The following is a 15,942-nucleotide window of genomic DNA, read 5'->3' as shown; positions in this document are numbered from 1 at the left end:
TAAAAAAAATGTTTTAACTAGGCAAGTCAGTTTTTATAATGACGGCCTACACAAGCCAAACCCAGACGACGCTGGGCCAATTGTGCGCCACCCTATGGCGGCCTACCAATCACGGCCGGTTGTGATACATGCCTGGATTTAACCAGGGTGTCTGCAGTGACGACTCAAGCACTGAGATGCAGCGCCTTAGACAGCTGCACTCGGGAGCCCCATGTCCATTGGCATCAGCATAAACATATTTTAATCATGTTTCATGACACAGCACATATGCTCAATTCCCTTAATACATCCCAATACTGCAACAATTATCTGGATACACACAGGACTTTATACTCAAGGACATTAGGCTTTAGTCAACATTATACTCATGGACATTAGGCTTTAGTCAACATTATACTGAAGGACATTAGGCTTTAGTCAACGTTATACTCAAGGACATTAGGTTTTAGTCAACATTATACTGAAGGACATTATACTGAAGGACTTTTATGCTGTGCTACTCTCTGTTTATTATCTATGCATAGCCACTTTAATAACTCTACCTACATGTACATACTACCTCAACTATCCGGTGCCCCAGCACATTGACCGGTACCCTCTGTATATAGTCTCGCTATTGTTATTTTACTGTTGCTCTTTAATTATTTGTATTTTTTTTCTTAAAACTGCATTGTTGGTTAATTAAGTAAGTAAGCATTTCACTGTAAGGTCTACTACACCTGTTGTATTCGGCGCATGTGACAAATACAATTTGATTTGATTTTAGCCCTTAGCCCTGGGCAGGTTTTACAGGCCCCCTACCTGGATGTCCTTTAACCTAACCCCTTCATCCTGGACAGGTTTTACAGGCCCCCTACCTGGATGTCCTTTAACCTAACCCCTTAATCCTGGACAGGTTTTACATGTCCCCTACCTGGATGTCCTTTAACCTAACCCCTTCATCCTGGACAGGTTTTACAGGCCCCCTACCTGGATGTCCTTTAACCTAACCCCTTCATCCTGGACAGGTTTTACATGTCCCCTACCTGGATGTCCTTTAACCTAACCCCTTCATCCTGGACAGGTTTTACAGGCCCCCTACCTGGATGTCCTTTAACCTAACCCCTTAATCCTGGACAGGTTTTACAGGCCCCCTACCTGGATGTCCTTTAACCTAACCCCTTAATCCTGGACAGGTTTTACAGGCCCCCTACCTGGATGTCCTTTAACCTAACCCCTTAATCCTGGACAGGTTTTACAGGCCCCCTACCTGGATGTCCTTTAACCTAACCCCTTAATCCTGGACAGGTTTTACATGTCCCCTACCTGGATGTCCTTTAACCTAACCCCTTCATCCTGGACAGGTTTTACAGGCCCCCCTACCTGGATGTCCTTTAACCTAACCCCTTAATCCTGGACAGGTTTTACAGGCCCCCTACCTGGATGTCCTTTAACCTAACCCCTTAATCCTGGACAGGTTTTACAGGCCCCCTACCTGGATGTCCTTTAACCTAACCCCTTAATCCTGGACAGGTTTTACAGGCCCCCTACCTGGATGTCCTTTAACCTAACCCCTTAATCCTGGACAGGTTTTACATGTCCCCTACCTGGATGTCCTTTAACCTAACCCCTTCATCCTGGACAGGTTTTACAGGCCCCCTACCTGGATGTCCTTTAACCTAACCCCTTCATCCTGGACAGGTTTTACAGGCCCCCTACCTGGATGTCCTTTAACCTAACCCCTTAATCCTAGACAGGTTTTACATGTCCCCTACCTGGATGTCCTTTAACCCCTTAACCCTGGACAGGTTTTACAGGCCCCCTACCTGGATGTGGTGGACGATGGCTTTGAACTGGGACGATCTCTCCATCCAGGTGTTGACCAGCTCCATGGCCCGGTCAAAGTTCTTCACGTACTCTCCGTACATCTTCAGGAAGGGGGCTAGCTTCTGCAGGATGTCCCCGATGCGCGGGTTCAAATCCCTGGGGGAAGAGAGAGGAGAGATCAGGAAGGGGTAGGGTTAGCGTGAGTTGTGGTGTGTGTGTGTGTGTGTGTGTGTGTGTGTGTGTGTGTGTGTGTGTGTGTGTGTGTGTGTGTGTGTGTGTGTATTACTATTATCATGGCCCACATGAAGAAATACTATAGTATACTATGGTATAATTACTATAGTATACTATGGTATAAATCAGTAGTACACTATGGTATAAATAATGTAGTATACTATGGTATAATTACTATAGTATACGATGGTATAATTACTATAGTATACTATGGTATAAATAATATAGTATACTATGGTTTAAATAATATAGTATACTATGGTATAATTACTAGAGTATACAATGGTATAAATACAGCAGTTTACTATGGTATAAATAATGTGTTATACTATGGTATAAATACTGTAGTATTTAATGTGGTGTTTTTGTAGACTTTACTGTAGTATTTACAGTTAATAATAGTATAAATACTGTAGTAAAAGAAAAATGTAGTATATACTATAGTATTTCATGTAGTGTTTTTGCAATTGAAGAATACTGTAGTATTTACTGTGATGTTTTTGCAGACATTACTGTAGTTTTTAATGTAGTGTTTTTGCAGATTGTAGAATACTGTAGTATTTATTGTGATGTTTTTGCAGACATTACTGTAGTATTTAATGTAGTGTTTTTGCAGATTGTAGAATACTGTAGTATTTACTGTGATGTTTTTGCAGACATTACTGTAGTTTAAGTATGGTGTCTTTGTTTTATTATATTTGACATAAAAGTGGAGGCTTTCTCCTTGGTAGGTAGGTCGGTCGGTCGGTCGGTAGAGTGGGTGGGTGGGTGGGTGGGTGGGTGGGTGGGTGGGTGGGTGGGTGGATGGATGGTGGGTGGGTGGTGGTGGGTGGGTGGATGGATGGATGGGTGGGATGAGGTGGATGGGTGGGTGGGATGGATGGATAGATGGATGGATAGATAGATAGATAGATAGATGGATGGATAGATAGATAGATAGATAGATAGATAGATGATGGATAGATAGATGAGATAGATAGATAGATGGATAGATAGATAGATAGATGGATGGATAGATGGATGGATATGATGGATGGATGGATGGATAGATAGATAGATAGATAGATAGATAGATAGATAGATAGATAGATAGATAGATAGATAGATAGATAGATAGATAGATAGGTCGGTAGAGTAGATAGGACTGGGGTCTGAACAGATAGTTCAGGGAGGGGAATGGGTGGGGTATATGCAAATTAAATGCTGTAGTGGACTGTAGTGTGGTGTTTAATACAGTGCTTTTTTTGCAGTGTGTGTGTGTGTGTGTGTGTGTGTGTGTGTGTGTGTGTGTGTTGGGAGAGCTGGGGGCGAGAAAGAGCGAGAGAGGAGAAAGAGCAAGAGTGGGGGGGAGAAAGAGAGAGGGAGACAGGGAGAGAAAGAGAGGGGGGAGACAAAGAGAGAGCGAGAGAAAGAGGGGGAAAGAGTGAAAGAGAGAGAGGGAGAGAGAGAGAGGGAGAGAGGGAGATAAAGAGAGAGCGAGAGAGAGAAAGAGGGGCAAAGAGTGAAAGAGAGAGAGAGAGGGAGAGAGGGAGGGAGAGAAAGAGAGGGGGGAGAGAAAGAGAGAACGCGAGAGAGAGACGGGGGGGAGAGTGAAAGAGAGAGGGAGAGAGAGAGACAGGAAGAGACAGGTCAGGACCAGGGTTAGGGTCAGCGATAGGGAAAGCTGCTGGGAGAATTATGACTGTGAGAACTCTCTCTCCACCCACTGGAACTCCTGGAATGTGGGAACATTCGGGTCAAAAAACAGACAGTGAACTGTCAGGACATGGACCTTGAAAACTCAAGTGTTTGAAACAAAAATACAGTTTTTATCAATTCTTGTTTTTCACTGTTTTTTATCAATTCTTGTTTCTCTCCCTGTCTCCCTCTCTCTTTCTCCCCCCCACTCTTGCTCTTTCTCCTCTCTCGCTCTTTCTCGCCCCCAGCTCTCCCAACACACACACACACACACACACACACACACACACACACACACACACACACACACACACACACACACACACACACACACACACACACACACACACACACACACACACACACACACACACACACACTGCAAAAAAAGCACTGTATTAAACACCACACTACAGTCCACAACAGCATTTAATTTGAAGGCCCTGGGTCAGGGTTAGGGACTAGTCTGGGGTTAGAGGAAGGCCCTGGGTCAGGGTTAGGGACTAGTCTAGGGTTAGAGGAAGGCCCTGGGTCAGGGTTAGGGTTAGTCTAGGGTTAGAGGAAGGCCCTGGGTCAGGGTTAGGGACTAGTCTGGGGTTAGAGGTAGGCCCTGGGTCAGGGTTAGGGTTAGTCTAGGGTTAGAGGAAGGCCCTGGGTCAGGGTTAGGGACTAGTCTAGGGTTAGAGGAAGGCCCTGGGTCAGGGTTAGGGTTAGTCTAGGGTTAGAGGAAGGCCCTGGGTCAGGGTTAGGGACTAGTCTGGGGTTAGAGGAAGGCCCTGGGTCAGGGTTAGGGACTAGTCTAGGGTTAGAGGAAGGCCCTGGGTCAGGGTTAAGGACTAGTCTATGGTTAGAGGTAGGCCCTGGGTCAGGGTTAGGGTTAGTCTAGGGTTAGAGGAAGGCCCTGGGTCAGGGTTAGGGACTAGTTTAGGGTTAGAGGAAGGCCCTGGGTCAGGGTTAGGGACTAGTCTAGGGTTAGAGGTAGGCCCTGGGTCAGGGTTAGGGTTAGTCTAGGGTTAGAGGAAGGCCCTGGGTCAGGGTTAGGGACTAGTCTAGGGTTAGAGGAAGGCCCTGGGTCAGGGTTAGGGACTAGTCTAGGGTTAGAGGAAGGCCCTGGGTCAGGGTTAGGGACTAGTCTAGGGTTAGAGGTAGGCCCTGGGTCAGAGTTAGGGACTAGTCTAGGGTTAGAGGAAGGCCCTGGGTCAGGGTTAGGGACTAGTCTAGGGTTAGAGGTAGAGCCTGGGTCAGGGTTAGGGACTAGTCTAGGGTTAGAGGAAGGCCCTGGGTCAGGGTTAGGGACTAGTCTGGGGTTAGAGGAAGTCCCTGGGTCAGAGTTAGGGACTAGTCTAGGGTTAGAGGAAGGCCCTGGGTCAGGGTTAGGGACAAGTCTAGGGTTAGAGGAAGGCCCTGGGTCAGGGTTAGGGACTAGTCTAGGGTTAGAGGTAGGCCCTGGGTCAGGGTTAGGGTTAGTCTAGGGTAAGAGGAAGGCCCTGGGTCAGGGTTAGGGACTAGTCTGGGGTTAGAGGAAGGCCCTGGGTCAGAGTTAGGGACTAGTCTAGGGTTAGAGGAAGGCCCTGGGTCAGGGTTAGGGACTAGTCTAGGGTTAGAGGAAGGCCCTGGGTCAGGGTTAGGGACTAGTCTAGGGTTAGAGGTAGAGCCTGGGTCAGGGTTAGGGACTAGTCTAGGGTTAGAGGAAGGCCCTGGGTCAGGGTTAGGGACTAGTCTAGGGTTAGAGGAAGGCCCTGGGTCAGGGTTAGGGACTAGTCTAGGGTTCAAGGTAGGCCCTGGGTCAGAGTTAGGGACTAGTCTAGGGTTAGAGGAAGGCCCTGGGTCAGGGTTAGGGACTAGTCTAGGGTTAGAGGTAGACCCTGGGTCAGGGTTAGGGACTAGTCTAGGGTTAGAGGAAGGCCCTGGGTCAGGGTTAGGGACTAGTCTAGGGTTAGAGGTAGACCCTGGGTCAGGGTTAGGGACTAGTCTAGGGTTAGAGGAAGGCCCTGGGTCAGGGTTAGGGACTAGTCTGGGGTTAGAGGTAGGCCCTGGGTCAGGGTTAGGGACTAGTCTAGGGTTAGAGGTAGGCCCTGGGTCAGGGTTAGGGACTAGTCTGGGGTTAGAGGAAGGCCCTGGGTCAGGGTTAGGGACTAGTCTAGGGTTAGAGGTAGGCCCTGGGTCAGGGTTAGGGACTAGTCTAGGGTTAGAGGAAGGCCCTGGGTCAGGGTTAGGGACTAGTCTAGGGTTAGAGGTAGGCCCTGGGTCAGGGTTAGGGCTAGTCTAGGGTTAGAGGTAGGCCCTGGGTCAGGGTTAGGGACTAGTCTAGGGTTAGAGGAAGGCCCTGGGTCAGGGTTAGGGACTAGTCTAGGGTTAGAGGAAGGCCCTGGGTCAGGGTTAGGGTTAGTCTAGGGTTAGAGGAAGGCCCTGGGTCAGGGTTAGGGACTAGTCTAGGGTTAGAGGAAGGCCCTGGGTCAGGGTTAGGGACTAGTCTAGGGTTAGAGGAAGGCCCTGGGTCAGGGTTAGGGACTAGTCTAGGGTTAGAGGTAGGCCCTGGGTCAGGGTTAGGGACTAGTCTAGGGTTAGAGGTAGGCCCTGGGTCAGGGTTAGGGTTAGTCTAGGGTTAGAGGAAGGCCCTGGGTCAGGGTTAGGGACTAGTCTAGGGTTAGAGGAAGGCCCTGGGTCAGGGTTAGGGACTAGTCTAGGGTTAGAGGTAGACCCTGGGTCAGGGTTAGGGACTAGTCTAGGGTTAGAGGAAGGCCCTGGGTCAGGGTTAGGGACTAGTCTAGGGTTAGAGGAAGGCCCTGGGTCAGGGTTAGGGACTAGTCTAGAGTTAGAGGTAGGCCCTGGGTCAGGGTTAGGGACTAGTCTAGGGTTAGAGGAAGGCCCTGGGTCAGGGTTAGGGACTAGTCTAGGGTTAGAGGAAGGCCCTGGGTCAGGGTTAGGGACTAGTCTAGGGTTAGAGGTAGGCCCTGGGTCAGGGTTAGGGACTAGTCTAGGGTTAGAGGAAGGCCCTGGGTCAGGGTTAGGGACTAGTCTAGGGTTAGAGGAAGGCCCTGGGTCAGGGTTAGGGACTAGTCTAGGGTTAGAGGTAGGCCCTGGGTCAGGGTTAGGGACTAGTCTAGGGTTAGAGGTAGGCCCTGGGTCAGGGTTAGGGTTAGTCTAGGGTTATAGGAAGGCCCTGGGTCAGGGTTAGGGACTAGTCTAGGGTTAGAGGTAGGCCCTGGGTCAGGGTTAGGGTTAGTCTAGGGTTAGAGGAAGGCCCTGGGTCAGGGTTAGGGACTAGTCTAGGGTTAGAGGTAGGCCCTGGGTCAGGGTTAGGGTTAGTCTAGGGTTAGAGGTAGACCCTGGGTCAGGGTTAGGGACTAGTCTGGGGTTAGAGGAAGGCCCTGGGTCAGGGTTAGGGACTAGTCTAGGGTTAGAGGTAGGCCCTGGGTCAGAGTTAGGGACTAGTCTAGGGTTAGAGGAAGGCCCTGAGTCAGGGTTAGGGACTAGTCTAGGGTTAGAGGTAGACCCTGGGTCAGGGTTAGGGACTAGTCTAGGGTTAGAGGAAGGCCCTGGGTCAGGGTTAGGGATAGTCTAGGGTTAGAGGAAGGCCCTGGGTCAGGGTTAGGGACTAGTCTAGGGTTAGAGGAAGGCCCTGGGTCAGGGTTAGGGACTAGTCTAGGGTTAGAGGTAGGCCCTGGGTCAGGGTTAGGGACTAGTCTGGGGTTAGAGGTAGGCCCTGGGTCAGGGTTAGGGACTAGTCTAGGGTTAGAGGAAGGCCCTGGGTCAGGGTTAAGGACTAGTCTATGGTTAGAGGTAGGCCCTGGGTCAGGGTTAGGGACTAGTCTAGGGTTAGAGGTAGGCCCTGGGTCAGGGTTAGGGTTAGTCTAGGGTTATAGGAAGGCCCTGGGTCAGGGTTAGGGACTAGTCTAGGGTTAGAGGAAGGCCCTGGGTCAGGGTTAGGGACTAGTCTAGGGTTAGAGGTAGGCCCTGGGTCAGAGTTAGGGACTAGTCTAGGGTTAGAGGAAGGCCCTGGGTCAGGGTTAGGGACTAGTCTAGGGTTAGAGGTAGACCCTGGGTCAGGGTTAGGGACTAGTCTAGGGTTAGAGGTAGACCCTGGGTCAGGGTTAGGGACTAGTCTAGGGTTAGAGGAAGGCCCTGGGTCAGGGTTAGGGACTAGTCTAGGGTTAGAGGTAGACCCTGGGTCAGGGTTAGGGACTAGTCTAGGGTTAGAGGAAGGCCCTGGGTCAGGGTTAGGGACTAGTCTAGGGTTAGAGGTAGACCCTGGGTCAGGGTTAGGGACTAGACTAGGGTTAGAGGAAGGCCCTGGGTCAGGGTTAGGGACTAGTCTGGGGTTAGAGGAAGGCCCTGGGTCAGGGTTAGGGACTAGTCTAGTGTTAGAGGTAGGCCCTGGGTCAGGGTTAGGGTTAGTCTAGGGTTAGAGGAAGGCCCTGGGTCAGGGTTAGGGACTAGTCTGGGGTTAGAGGAAGGCCCTGGGTCAGAGTTAGGGACTAGTCTAGGGTTAGAGGTAGACCCTGGGTCAGGGTTAGGGACTAGTCTAGGGTTAGAGGTAGGCCTTGGGTCAGGGTTAGGGACTAGTCTAGGGTTAGAGGTAGGCCCTGGGTCAGGGTTAGGGACTAGTCTGGGGTTAGAGGTAGGCCCTGGGTCAGGGTTAGGGACTAGGGTCAGGATATTAACTCACCACTCTGCCATGCGTTTCTCCAGGGCGGGGAGCAGGAACTGCTGGTGGAAACAGTATATAGAACAGATGTTGGAGAAGATACCCATCACCACGTCTAGAGGGAAGGAGGAGCGGGAGCGCGCCTCCTCCAGGAGGGAGGAGCAGAACACCTGGTCCAGGAGGTACAGCCGAGACACGTAGGCCTTCTCTGTGTGGAGGAGCTCATTGGCTATGTTGAACACACGCTGCTGCACCGACAGCTGGGATTGGTCAGAGAGAGAGATAGAGAGAGAGAGAGAAAGAGAGAGAGAGAGAGAGAGAGAGAGAGAGAGAGAGAGAGAGAGAGAGAGAGAGAGACAGAGACAGAGAGAGAGAGAGAGAGAGAGAGAGAGAGAGACAGAGAGAGAGAGAGAGAGAGAGAGAGAGAGAGAGAGAGAATCTTAAGTCAAATGTCTACTGTTGATGATCTTGTGCTTCTGCAGCAGCACCTAGATCTTCTACACAGATTCTGTCAGACCTGGGCCCTGACAGACCTGGGCCTTGACAGACCTGGGCCCTGACAGACCTGGGCCCTGACAGACCTGGGCCCTGACAGATCTGGGCCTTGACAGACCTGAGACCTGACAGACCTGGGCCCTGACAGACCTGGGCCCTGACAGACCTGGGCCTTGACAGACATGGGCCCTGACAGTAAATCTCAGTAAGACAAAAATAATGGTGTTCCAAAAAAAGGTCCAGTAGCCAAGACAACAAATATAAATTCCATCTAGACACCGTTATCCTAGAGCACACAAAGAATTACACCTACCTCGGGCCTAAACATAAAACACCACAGGTAACTTCCACAAAGCTGTGAACGATCTGAGAGACAAGGCAAGAAGGAACTTCTATTCTTTAAAAGGAACATAAAACTCGACATCCCAATTAGGATCTGGCTAAAAATACTTCAATCAGTTATAGAACCCATTGTTCTCTACAGTTGTGAGGTCTGGGGTCCATTCACCAATCAAAAATTCACAAAATTGGGGACAAACACCCAATTGGGACTCTGCATGAAAGATTCTGCTAAAATATACATAGCGTCACAACGCAAAACCCCAAATAATGCAATTAGTACAATTTATTTATTAATTATCAAAATCCAGACAAGAGCTGTTCAATTCTACAACCACCTAAAATGAAGCGATGCCAACACATTCCACCACAAATCCCTCACCTACAGAGAGATTAACCTAGAGAGAGATGAACCTACAGAAGAGTCCTCTCAACCAGCTGGTTTTGGAGCTCTGCTCACAAACACAAACAGACCCCACAGAGCCCCAGGACAGAAAAATATTTAAACCCAACCAAATTATTAGAAACCAATTAGATAATTACTTGACACATTGGACAGAATTTACAAAAAAAATAAAAACAGAGCAAACTAGAATGCTATTTGGTCCTAAACAGAGAGACACAGTGGCAGAATACCTGACCACTGTGACTGACCCAAACTTAAGGAAAGCTTTGACTATGTACAGACTCAGTGAGCATAGCCTTGCTATTGAGAAAGGCCGCCGTAGGCAGACCTGTCTCTCAAGAGAAGACAGGCTATGGGCAACACTGCCCACAAAATGAGGTGGAAACTGAGCTGCACTTCCTAACCTCCTGCCAAATGTATGACCATATTAGAGAGACATATTTCCCTCAGATTACACAGATCCACAAAGAATTAGAAAACAAATCAAACATTGATAAACTCCCATATCTGTTAGGTGAAATACTGCTGTGTACAGTCACATCAGAAAAATGTGTGACCCGTTGCCATGAGAACAGGGCAACCAGTGAAGAACAATACCAACAGTATGTATATGTTTATTTTATCTTCCCCTAATAGTCGTTCTACTACTATTTGCACATTGGTAGAACCCTGATAATATAACACTTGAAATGTCTTTATCTTTTTGTGAACCTTTCTGAGTGTGACATTTACTGTTAAATTCGAATAGTTGGGGTTTATGTTGTTTTGTGTCTTCTGTTTATAAATAACGTTAGGCCTACCTCTGTAGAGTCCTGTCTGTCTGTTTATAAATAACAGTTAGGCCTACCTCTGTAGAGTCCTGTCTGTCTGTTTATAAATAACAGTTAGGCCTACCTCTGTAGAGTCCTGTCTGTCTGTTTATAAATAACAGTTAGGCCTACCTCTGTAGAGTCCTGTCTGTCTGTTTATAAATAACAGTTAGGCCTACCTCTGTAGAGTCCTGTCTGTCTGTTTATAAATAACAGTTAGGCCTACCTCTGTAGAGTCCTGTCTGTCTGTTTATAAATAACAGTTAGGCCTACCTCTGTAGAGTCCTGTCTGTCTGTTTATAAATAACAGTTAGGCCTACCTCTGTAGAGTCCTGTCTGTCTGTTATAAATAACAGTTAGGCCTACCTCTGTAGAGTCCTGTCTGTCTGTTTATAAATAACAGTTAGGCCTACCTCTGTAGAGTCCTGTCTGTCTGTTTATAAATAACAGTTAGGCCTACCTCTGTAGAGTCCTGTCTGTCTGTTTATAAATAACAGTTAGGCCTACCTCTGTAGAGTCCTGTCTGTCTGTTTATAAATAACAGTTAGGCCTACCTCTGTAGAGTCCTGTCTGTCTGTTTATAAATAACAGTTAGGCCTACCTCTGTAGAGTCCTGTCTGTCTGTTTTAGATAACAGTTAGGCCTACCTCTGTAGAGTCCTGTCTGTCTGTTTTAGATAACGTTAGGCCTACCTCTGTAGAGTCCTGTCTGTCTGTTTTAGATAACAGTTAGGCCTACCTCTGTAGAGTCCTGTCTGTCTGTTTATAAATAACAGTTAGGCCTACCTCTGTAGAGTCCTGTCTGTCTGTTATAAATAACAGTTAGGCCTACCTCTGTAGAGTCCTGTCTGTCTGTTTTAGATAACGTTAGGCCTACCTCTGTAGAGTCCTGTCTGTCTGTTTTAGATAACGTTAGGCCTACCTCTGTAGAGTCCTGTCTGTCTGTTTATAAATAACAGTTAGGCCTACCTCTGTAGAGTCCTGTCTGTCTGTTATAGATAACAGTTAGGCCTACCTCTGTAGAGTCCTGTCTGTCTGTTTATAAATAACAGTTAGGCCTACCTCTGTAGAGTCCTGTCTGTCTGTTTATAAATAACAGTTAGGCCTACCTCTGTAGAGTCCTGTCTGTCTGTTATAAATAACAGTTAGGCCTACCTCTGTAGAGTCCTGTCTGTCTGTTTATAAATAACAGTTAGGCCTACCTCTGTAGAGTCCTGTCTGTCTGTTTGTAAATAACAGTTAGGCCTACCTCTGTAGAGTCCTGTCTGTCTGTTTTAGATAACAGTTAGGCCTACCTCTGTAGAGTCCTGTCTGTCTGTTTTAGATAACGTTAGGCCTACCTCTGTAGAGTCCTGTCTGTCTGTTTTAGATAACAGTTAGGCCTACCTCTGTAGAGTCCTGTCTGTCTGTTATAAATAACAGTTAGGCCTACCTCTGTAGAGTCCTGTCTGTCTGTTATAAATAACAGTTAGGCCTACCTCTGTAGAGTCCTGTCTGTCTGTTTTAGATAACGTTAGGCCTACCTCTGTAGAGTCCTGTCTGTCTGTTTTAGATAACGTTAGGCCTACCTCTGTAGAGTCCTGTCTGTCTGTTTATAAATAACAGTTAGGCCTACCTCTGTAGAGTCCTGTCTGTCTGTTTATAAATAACAGTTAGGCCTACCTCTGTAGAGTCCTGTCTGTCTGTTTATAGATAACAGTTAGGCCTACCTCTGTAGAGTCCTGTCTGTCTGTTTATAAATAACAGTTAGGCCTACCTCTGTAGAGTCCTGTCTGTCTGTTTATAAATAACAGTTAGGCCTACCTCTGTAGAGTCCTGTCTGTCTGTTTATAAATAACAGTTAGGCCTACCTCTGTAGAGTCCTGTCTGTCTGTTTTAGATAACAGTTAGGCCTACCTCTGTAGAGTCCTGTCTGTCTGTTTATAAATAACAGTTAGGCCTACCTCTGTAGAGTCCTGTCTGTCTGTTTATAAATAACGTTAGGCCTACCTCTGTAGAGTCCTGTCTGTCTGTTTTAGATAACAGGCCTACCTCTGTAGAGTCCTGTCTGTCTGTTTATAAATAACGTTAGGCCTACCTCTGTAGAGTCCTGTCTGTCTGTTTTAGATAACAGGCCCACCTCTGTAGAGTCCTGTCTGTCTGTTTATAAATAACAGTTAGGCCTACCTCTGTAGAGTCCTGTCTGTCTGTTATAAATAACAGTTAAGCCTACCTCTGTAGAGTCCTGTCTGTCTGTTTTAGATAACAGTTAGGCCTACCTCTGTAGAGTCCTGTCTGTCTGTTATAAATAACAGTTAGGCCTACCTCTGTAGAGTCCTGTCTGTCTGTTATAAATAACAGTTAGGCCTACCTCTGTAGAGTCCTGTCTGTCTGTTTTAAATAACAGTTAGGCCTACCTCTGTAGAGTCCTGTCAGTCTGTTTTAAATAACAGTTAGGCCTACCTCTGTAGAGTCCTGTCTGTCTGTTTTAGATAACGTTAGGCCTACCTCTGTAGAGTCCTGTCTGTCTGTTTTAGATAACGTTAGGCCTACCTCTGTAGAGTCCTGTTTGTCTGTTTTAGATAACGTTAGGCCTACCTCTGTTGAGTCCTGTCTGTCTGTTTTAGATAACGTTAGGCCTACCTCTGTAGAGTCCTGTCTGTCTGTTTTAGATAACGTTAGGCCTACCTCTGTAGAGTCCTGTCTGTCTGTTTTAGATAACGTTAGGCCTACCTCTGTAGAGTCCTGTCTGTCTGTTTTAGATAACGTTAGGCCTACCTCTGTAGAGTCCTGTCTGTCTGTTTTAGATAACGTTAGGCCTACCTCTGTAGAGTCCTGTCTGTCTGTTTTAGATAACGTTAGGCCTACCTCTGTAGAGTCCTGTCTGTCTGTTTATAAATAACAGTTAGGCCTACCTCTGTAGAGTCCTGTCTGTCTGTTATAAATAACAGTTAGGCCTACCTCTGTGGAGTCCTGTCTGTCTGTTATAAATAACAGTTAGGCCTACCTCTGTAGAGTCCTGTCTGTCTGTTTATAAATAACGTTAGGCCTACCTCTGTAGAGTCCTGTCTGTCTGTTTATAAATAACAGTTAGGCCTACCTCTGTAGAGTCCTGTCTGTCTGTTTATAAATAACAGTTAGGCCTACCTCTGTAGAGTCCTGTCTGTCTGTTTATAAATAACAGTTAGGCCTACCTCTGTAGAGTCCTGTCTGTCTGTTTATAAATAACAGTTAGGCCTACCTCTGTAGAGTCCTGTCTGTCTGTTTATAAATAACAGTTAGGCCTACCTCTGTAGAGTCCTGTCTGTCTGTTTTAGATAACAGTTAGGCCTACCTCTGTAGAGTCCTGTCTGTCTGTTTTAGATAACGTTAGGCCTACCTCTGTAGAGTCCTGTCTGTCTGTTTTAGATAACAGTTAGGCCTACCTCTGTAGAGTCCTGTCTGTCTGTTATAGATAACAGTTAGGCCTACCTCTGTAGAGTCCTGTCTGTCTGTTTATAAATAACAGTTAGGCCTACCTCTGTAGAGTCCTGTCTGTCTGTTTTAGATAACGTTAGGCCTACCTCTGTAGAGTCCTGTCTGTCTGTTTTAGATAACGTTAGGCCTACCTCTGTAGAGTCCTGTCTGTCTGTTTATAAATAACAGTTAGGCCTACCTCTGTAGAGTCCTGTCTGTCTGTTTATAAATAACAGTTAGGCCTACCTCTGTAGAGTCCTGTCTGTCTGTTTATAAATAACAGTTAGGCCTACCTCTGTAGAGTCCTGTCTGTCTGTTTTAGATAACAGTTAGGCCTACCTCTGTAGAGTCCTGTCTGTCTGTTTATAAATAACAGTTAGGCCTACCTCTGTAGAGTCCTGTCTGTCTGTTATAAATAACAGTTAGGCCTACCTCTGTAGAGTCCTGTCTGTCTGTTTATAAATAACAGTTAGGCCTACCTCTGTAGAGTCCTGTCTGTCTGTTTATAAATAACAGTTAGGCCTACCTCTGTAGAGTCCTGTCTGTCTGTTTTAGATAACAGTTAGGCCCACCACTGTAGAGTCCTGTCTGTCTGTTTTAGATAACAGTTAGGCCTACCTCTGTAGAGTCCTGTCTGTCTGTTTTAGATAACGTTAGGCCTACCTCTGTAGAGTCCTGTCTGTCTGTTTTAGATAACAGTTAGGCCTACCTCTGTAGAGTCCTGTCTGTCTGTTATAAATAACAGTTAGGCCTACCTCTGTAGAGTCCTGACTGTCTGTTATAAATAACAGTTAGGCCTACCTCTGTAGAGTCCTGTCTGTCTGTTTTAGATAACAGTTAGGCCTACCTCTGTAGAGTCCTGTCTGTCTGTTTTAGATAACAGTTAGGCCTACCTCTGTAGAGTCCTGTCTGTCTGTTTATAAATAACAGTTAGGCCTACCTCTGTAGAGTCCTGTCTGTCTGTTTATAAATAACAGTTAGGCCTACCTCTGTAGAGTCCTGTCTGTCTGTTTATAAATAACAGTTAGGCCTACCTCTGTAGAGACCTGTCTGTCTGTTTATAGATAACAGTTAGGCCTACCTCTGTAGAGTCCTGTCTGTCTGTTTATAAATAACAGTTAGGCCTACCTCTGTAGAGTCCTGTCTGTCTGTTATAAATACCAGTTAGGCCTACCTCTGTAGAGTCCTGTCTGTCTGTTTATAAATAACAGTTAGGCCTACCTCTGTAGAGTCCTGTCTGTCTGTTTATAAATAACAGTTAGGCCTACCTCTGTAGAGTCCTGTCTGTCTGTTTTAGATAACAGAGGCCTACCTCTGTAGAGTCCTGTCTGTCTGTTTATAAATAACGTTAGGCCTACCTCTGTAGAGTCCTGTCTGTCTGTTTTAGATAACAGGCCTACCTCTGTAGAGTCCTGTCTGTCTGTTTATAAATAACAGTTAGGCCTACCTCTGTAGAGTCCTGTCTGTCTGTTATAAATAACAGTTAAGCCTACCTCTGTAGAGTCCTGTCTGTCTGTTTTAGATAACAGTTAGGCCTACCTCTGTAGAGTCCTGTCTGTCTGTTATAAATAACAGTTAGGTCTACCTCTGTAGAGTCCTGTCTGTCTGTTTTAAATAACAGTTAGGCCTACCTCTGTAGAGTCCTGTCAGTCTGTTTTAAATAACAGTTAGGCCTACCTCTGTAGAGTCCTGTCTGTCTGTTTTAGATAACGTTAGGCCTACCTCTGTTGAGTCCTGTCTGTCTGTTTTAGATAACGTTAGGCCTACCTCTGTAGAGTCCTGTCTGTCTGTTTTAGATAACGTTAGGCCTACCTCTGTAGAGTCCTGTCTGTCTGTTTTAGATAACAGTTAGGCCTACCTCTGTAGAGTCCTGTCTGTCTGTTATAAATAACAGTTAGGCCTACCTCTGTAGAGTCCTGTCTGTCTGTTTTAGATAACAGTTAGGCCTACCACTGTAGAGTCCTGTCTGTCTGTTTTAGATAACAGGCCTACCTCTGTAGAGTCCTGTCTGTCTGTTTATAAATAACGTTAGGCCTACCTCTGTAGAGTCCTGTCTGTCTGTTTTAGATAACAGGCCCACCTCTGTAGAGTCCT

General features: G+C 46.7%; 1 protein-coding gene across 2 annotated transcripts in view; it reads right to left on the bottom strand.

The window, feature by feature from the left end:
* LOC106566349 (FYVE, RhoGEF and PH domain-containing protein 1) overlaps positions 1-15,942 on the bottom strand; it is a 167,209-nt gene that overhangs the window by 54,180 nt on the left and 97,087 nt on the right. For both annotated transcript variants that reach the window (XM_045692846.1, XM_045692847.1), the window contains exons 5-6: positions 8,387-8,625; positions 1,806-1,962 (exon numbers count right to left, since the gene is read on the bottom strand). In XM_045692846.1, coding sequence (XP_045548802.1) covers positions 1,806-1,962; positions 8,387-8,625 — 396 coding nt within the window. The remainder of the gene's footprint in view (positions 1-1,805; positions 1,963-8,386; positions 8,626-15,942) is intronic.

The sequence above is a fragment of the Salmo salar genome, chromosome ssa13 (genome assembly GCF_905237065.1).
Source record: "Salmo salar chromosome ssa13, Ssal_v3.1, whole genome shotgun sequence".
NCBI classification, from domain to species: Eukaryota; Metazoa; Chordata; class Actinopteri; order Salmoniformes; family Salmonidae; genus Salmo; species Salmo salar.
This window is presented reverse-complemented; position numbering and strand designations above follow the sequence as displayed.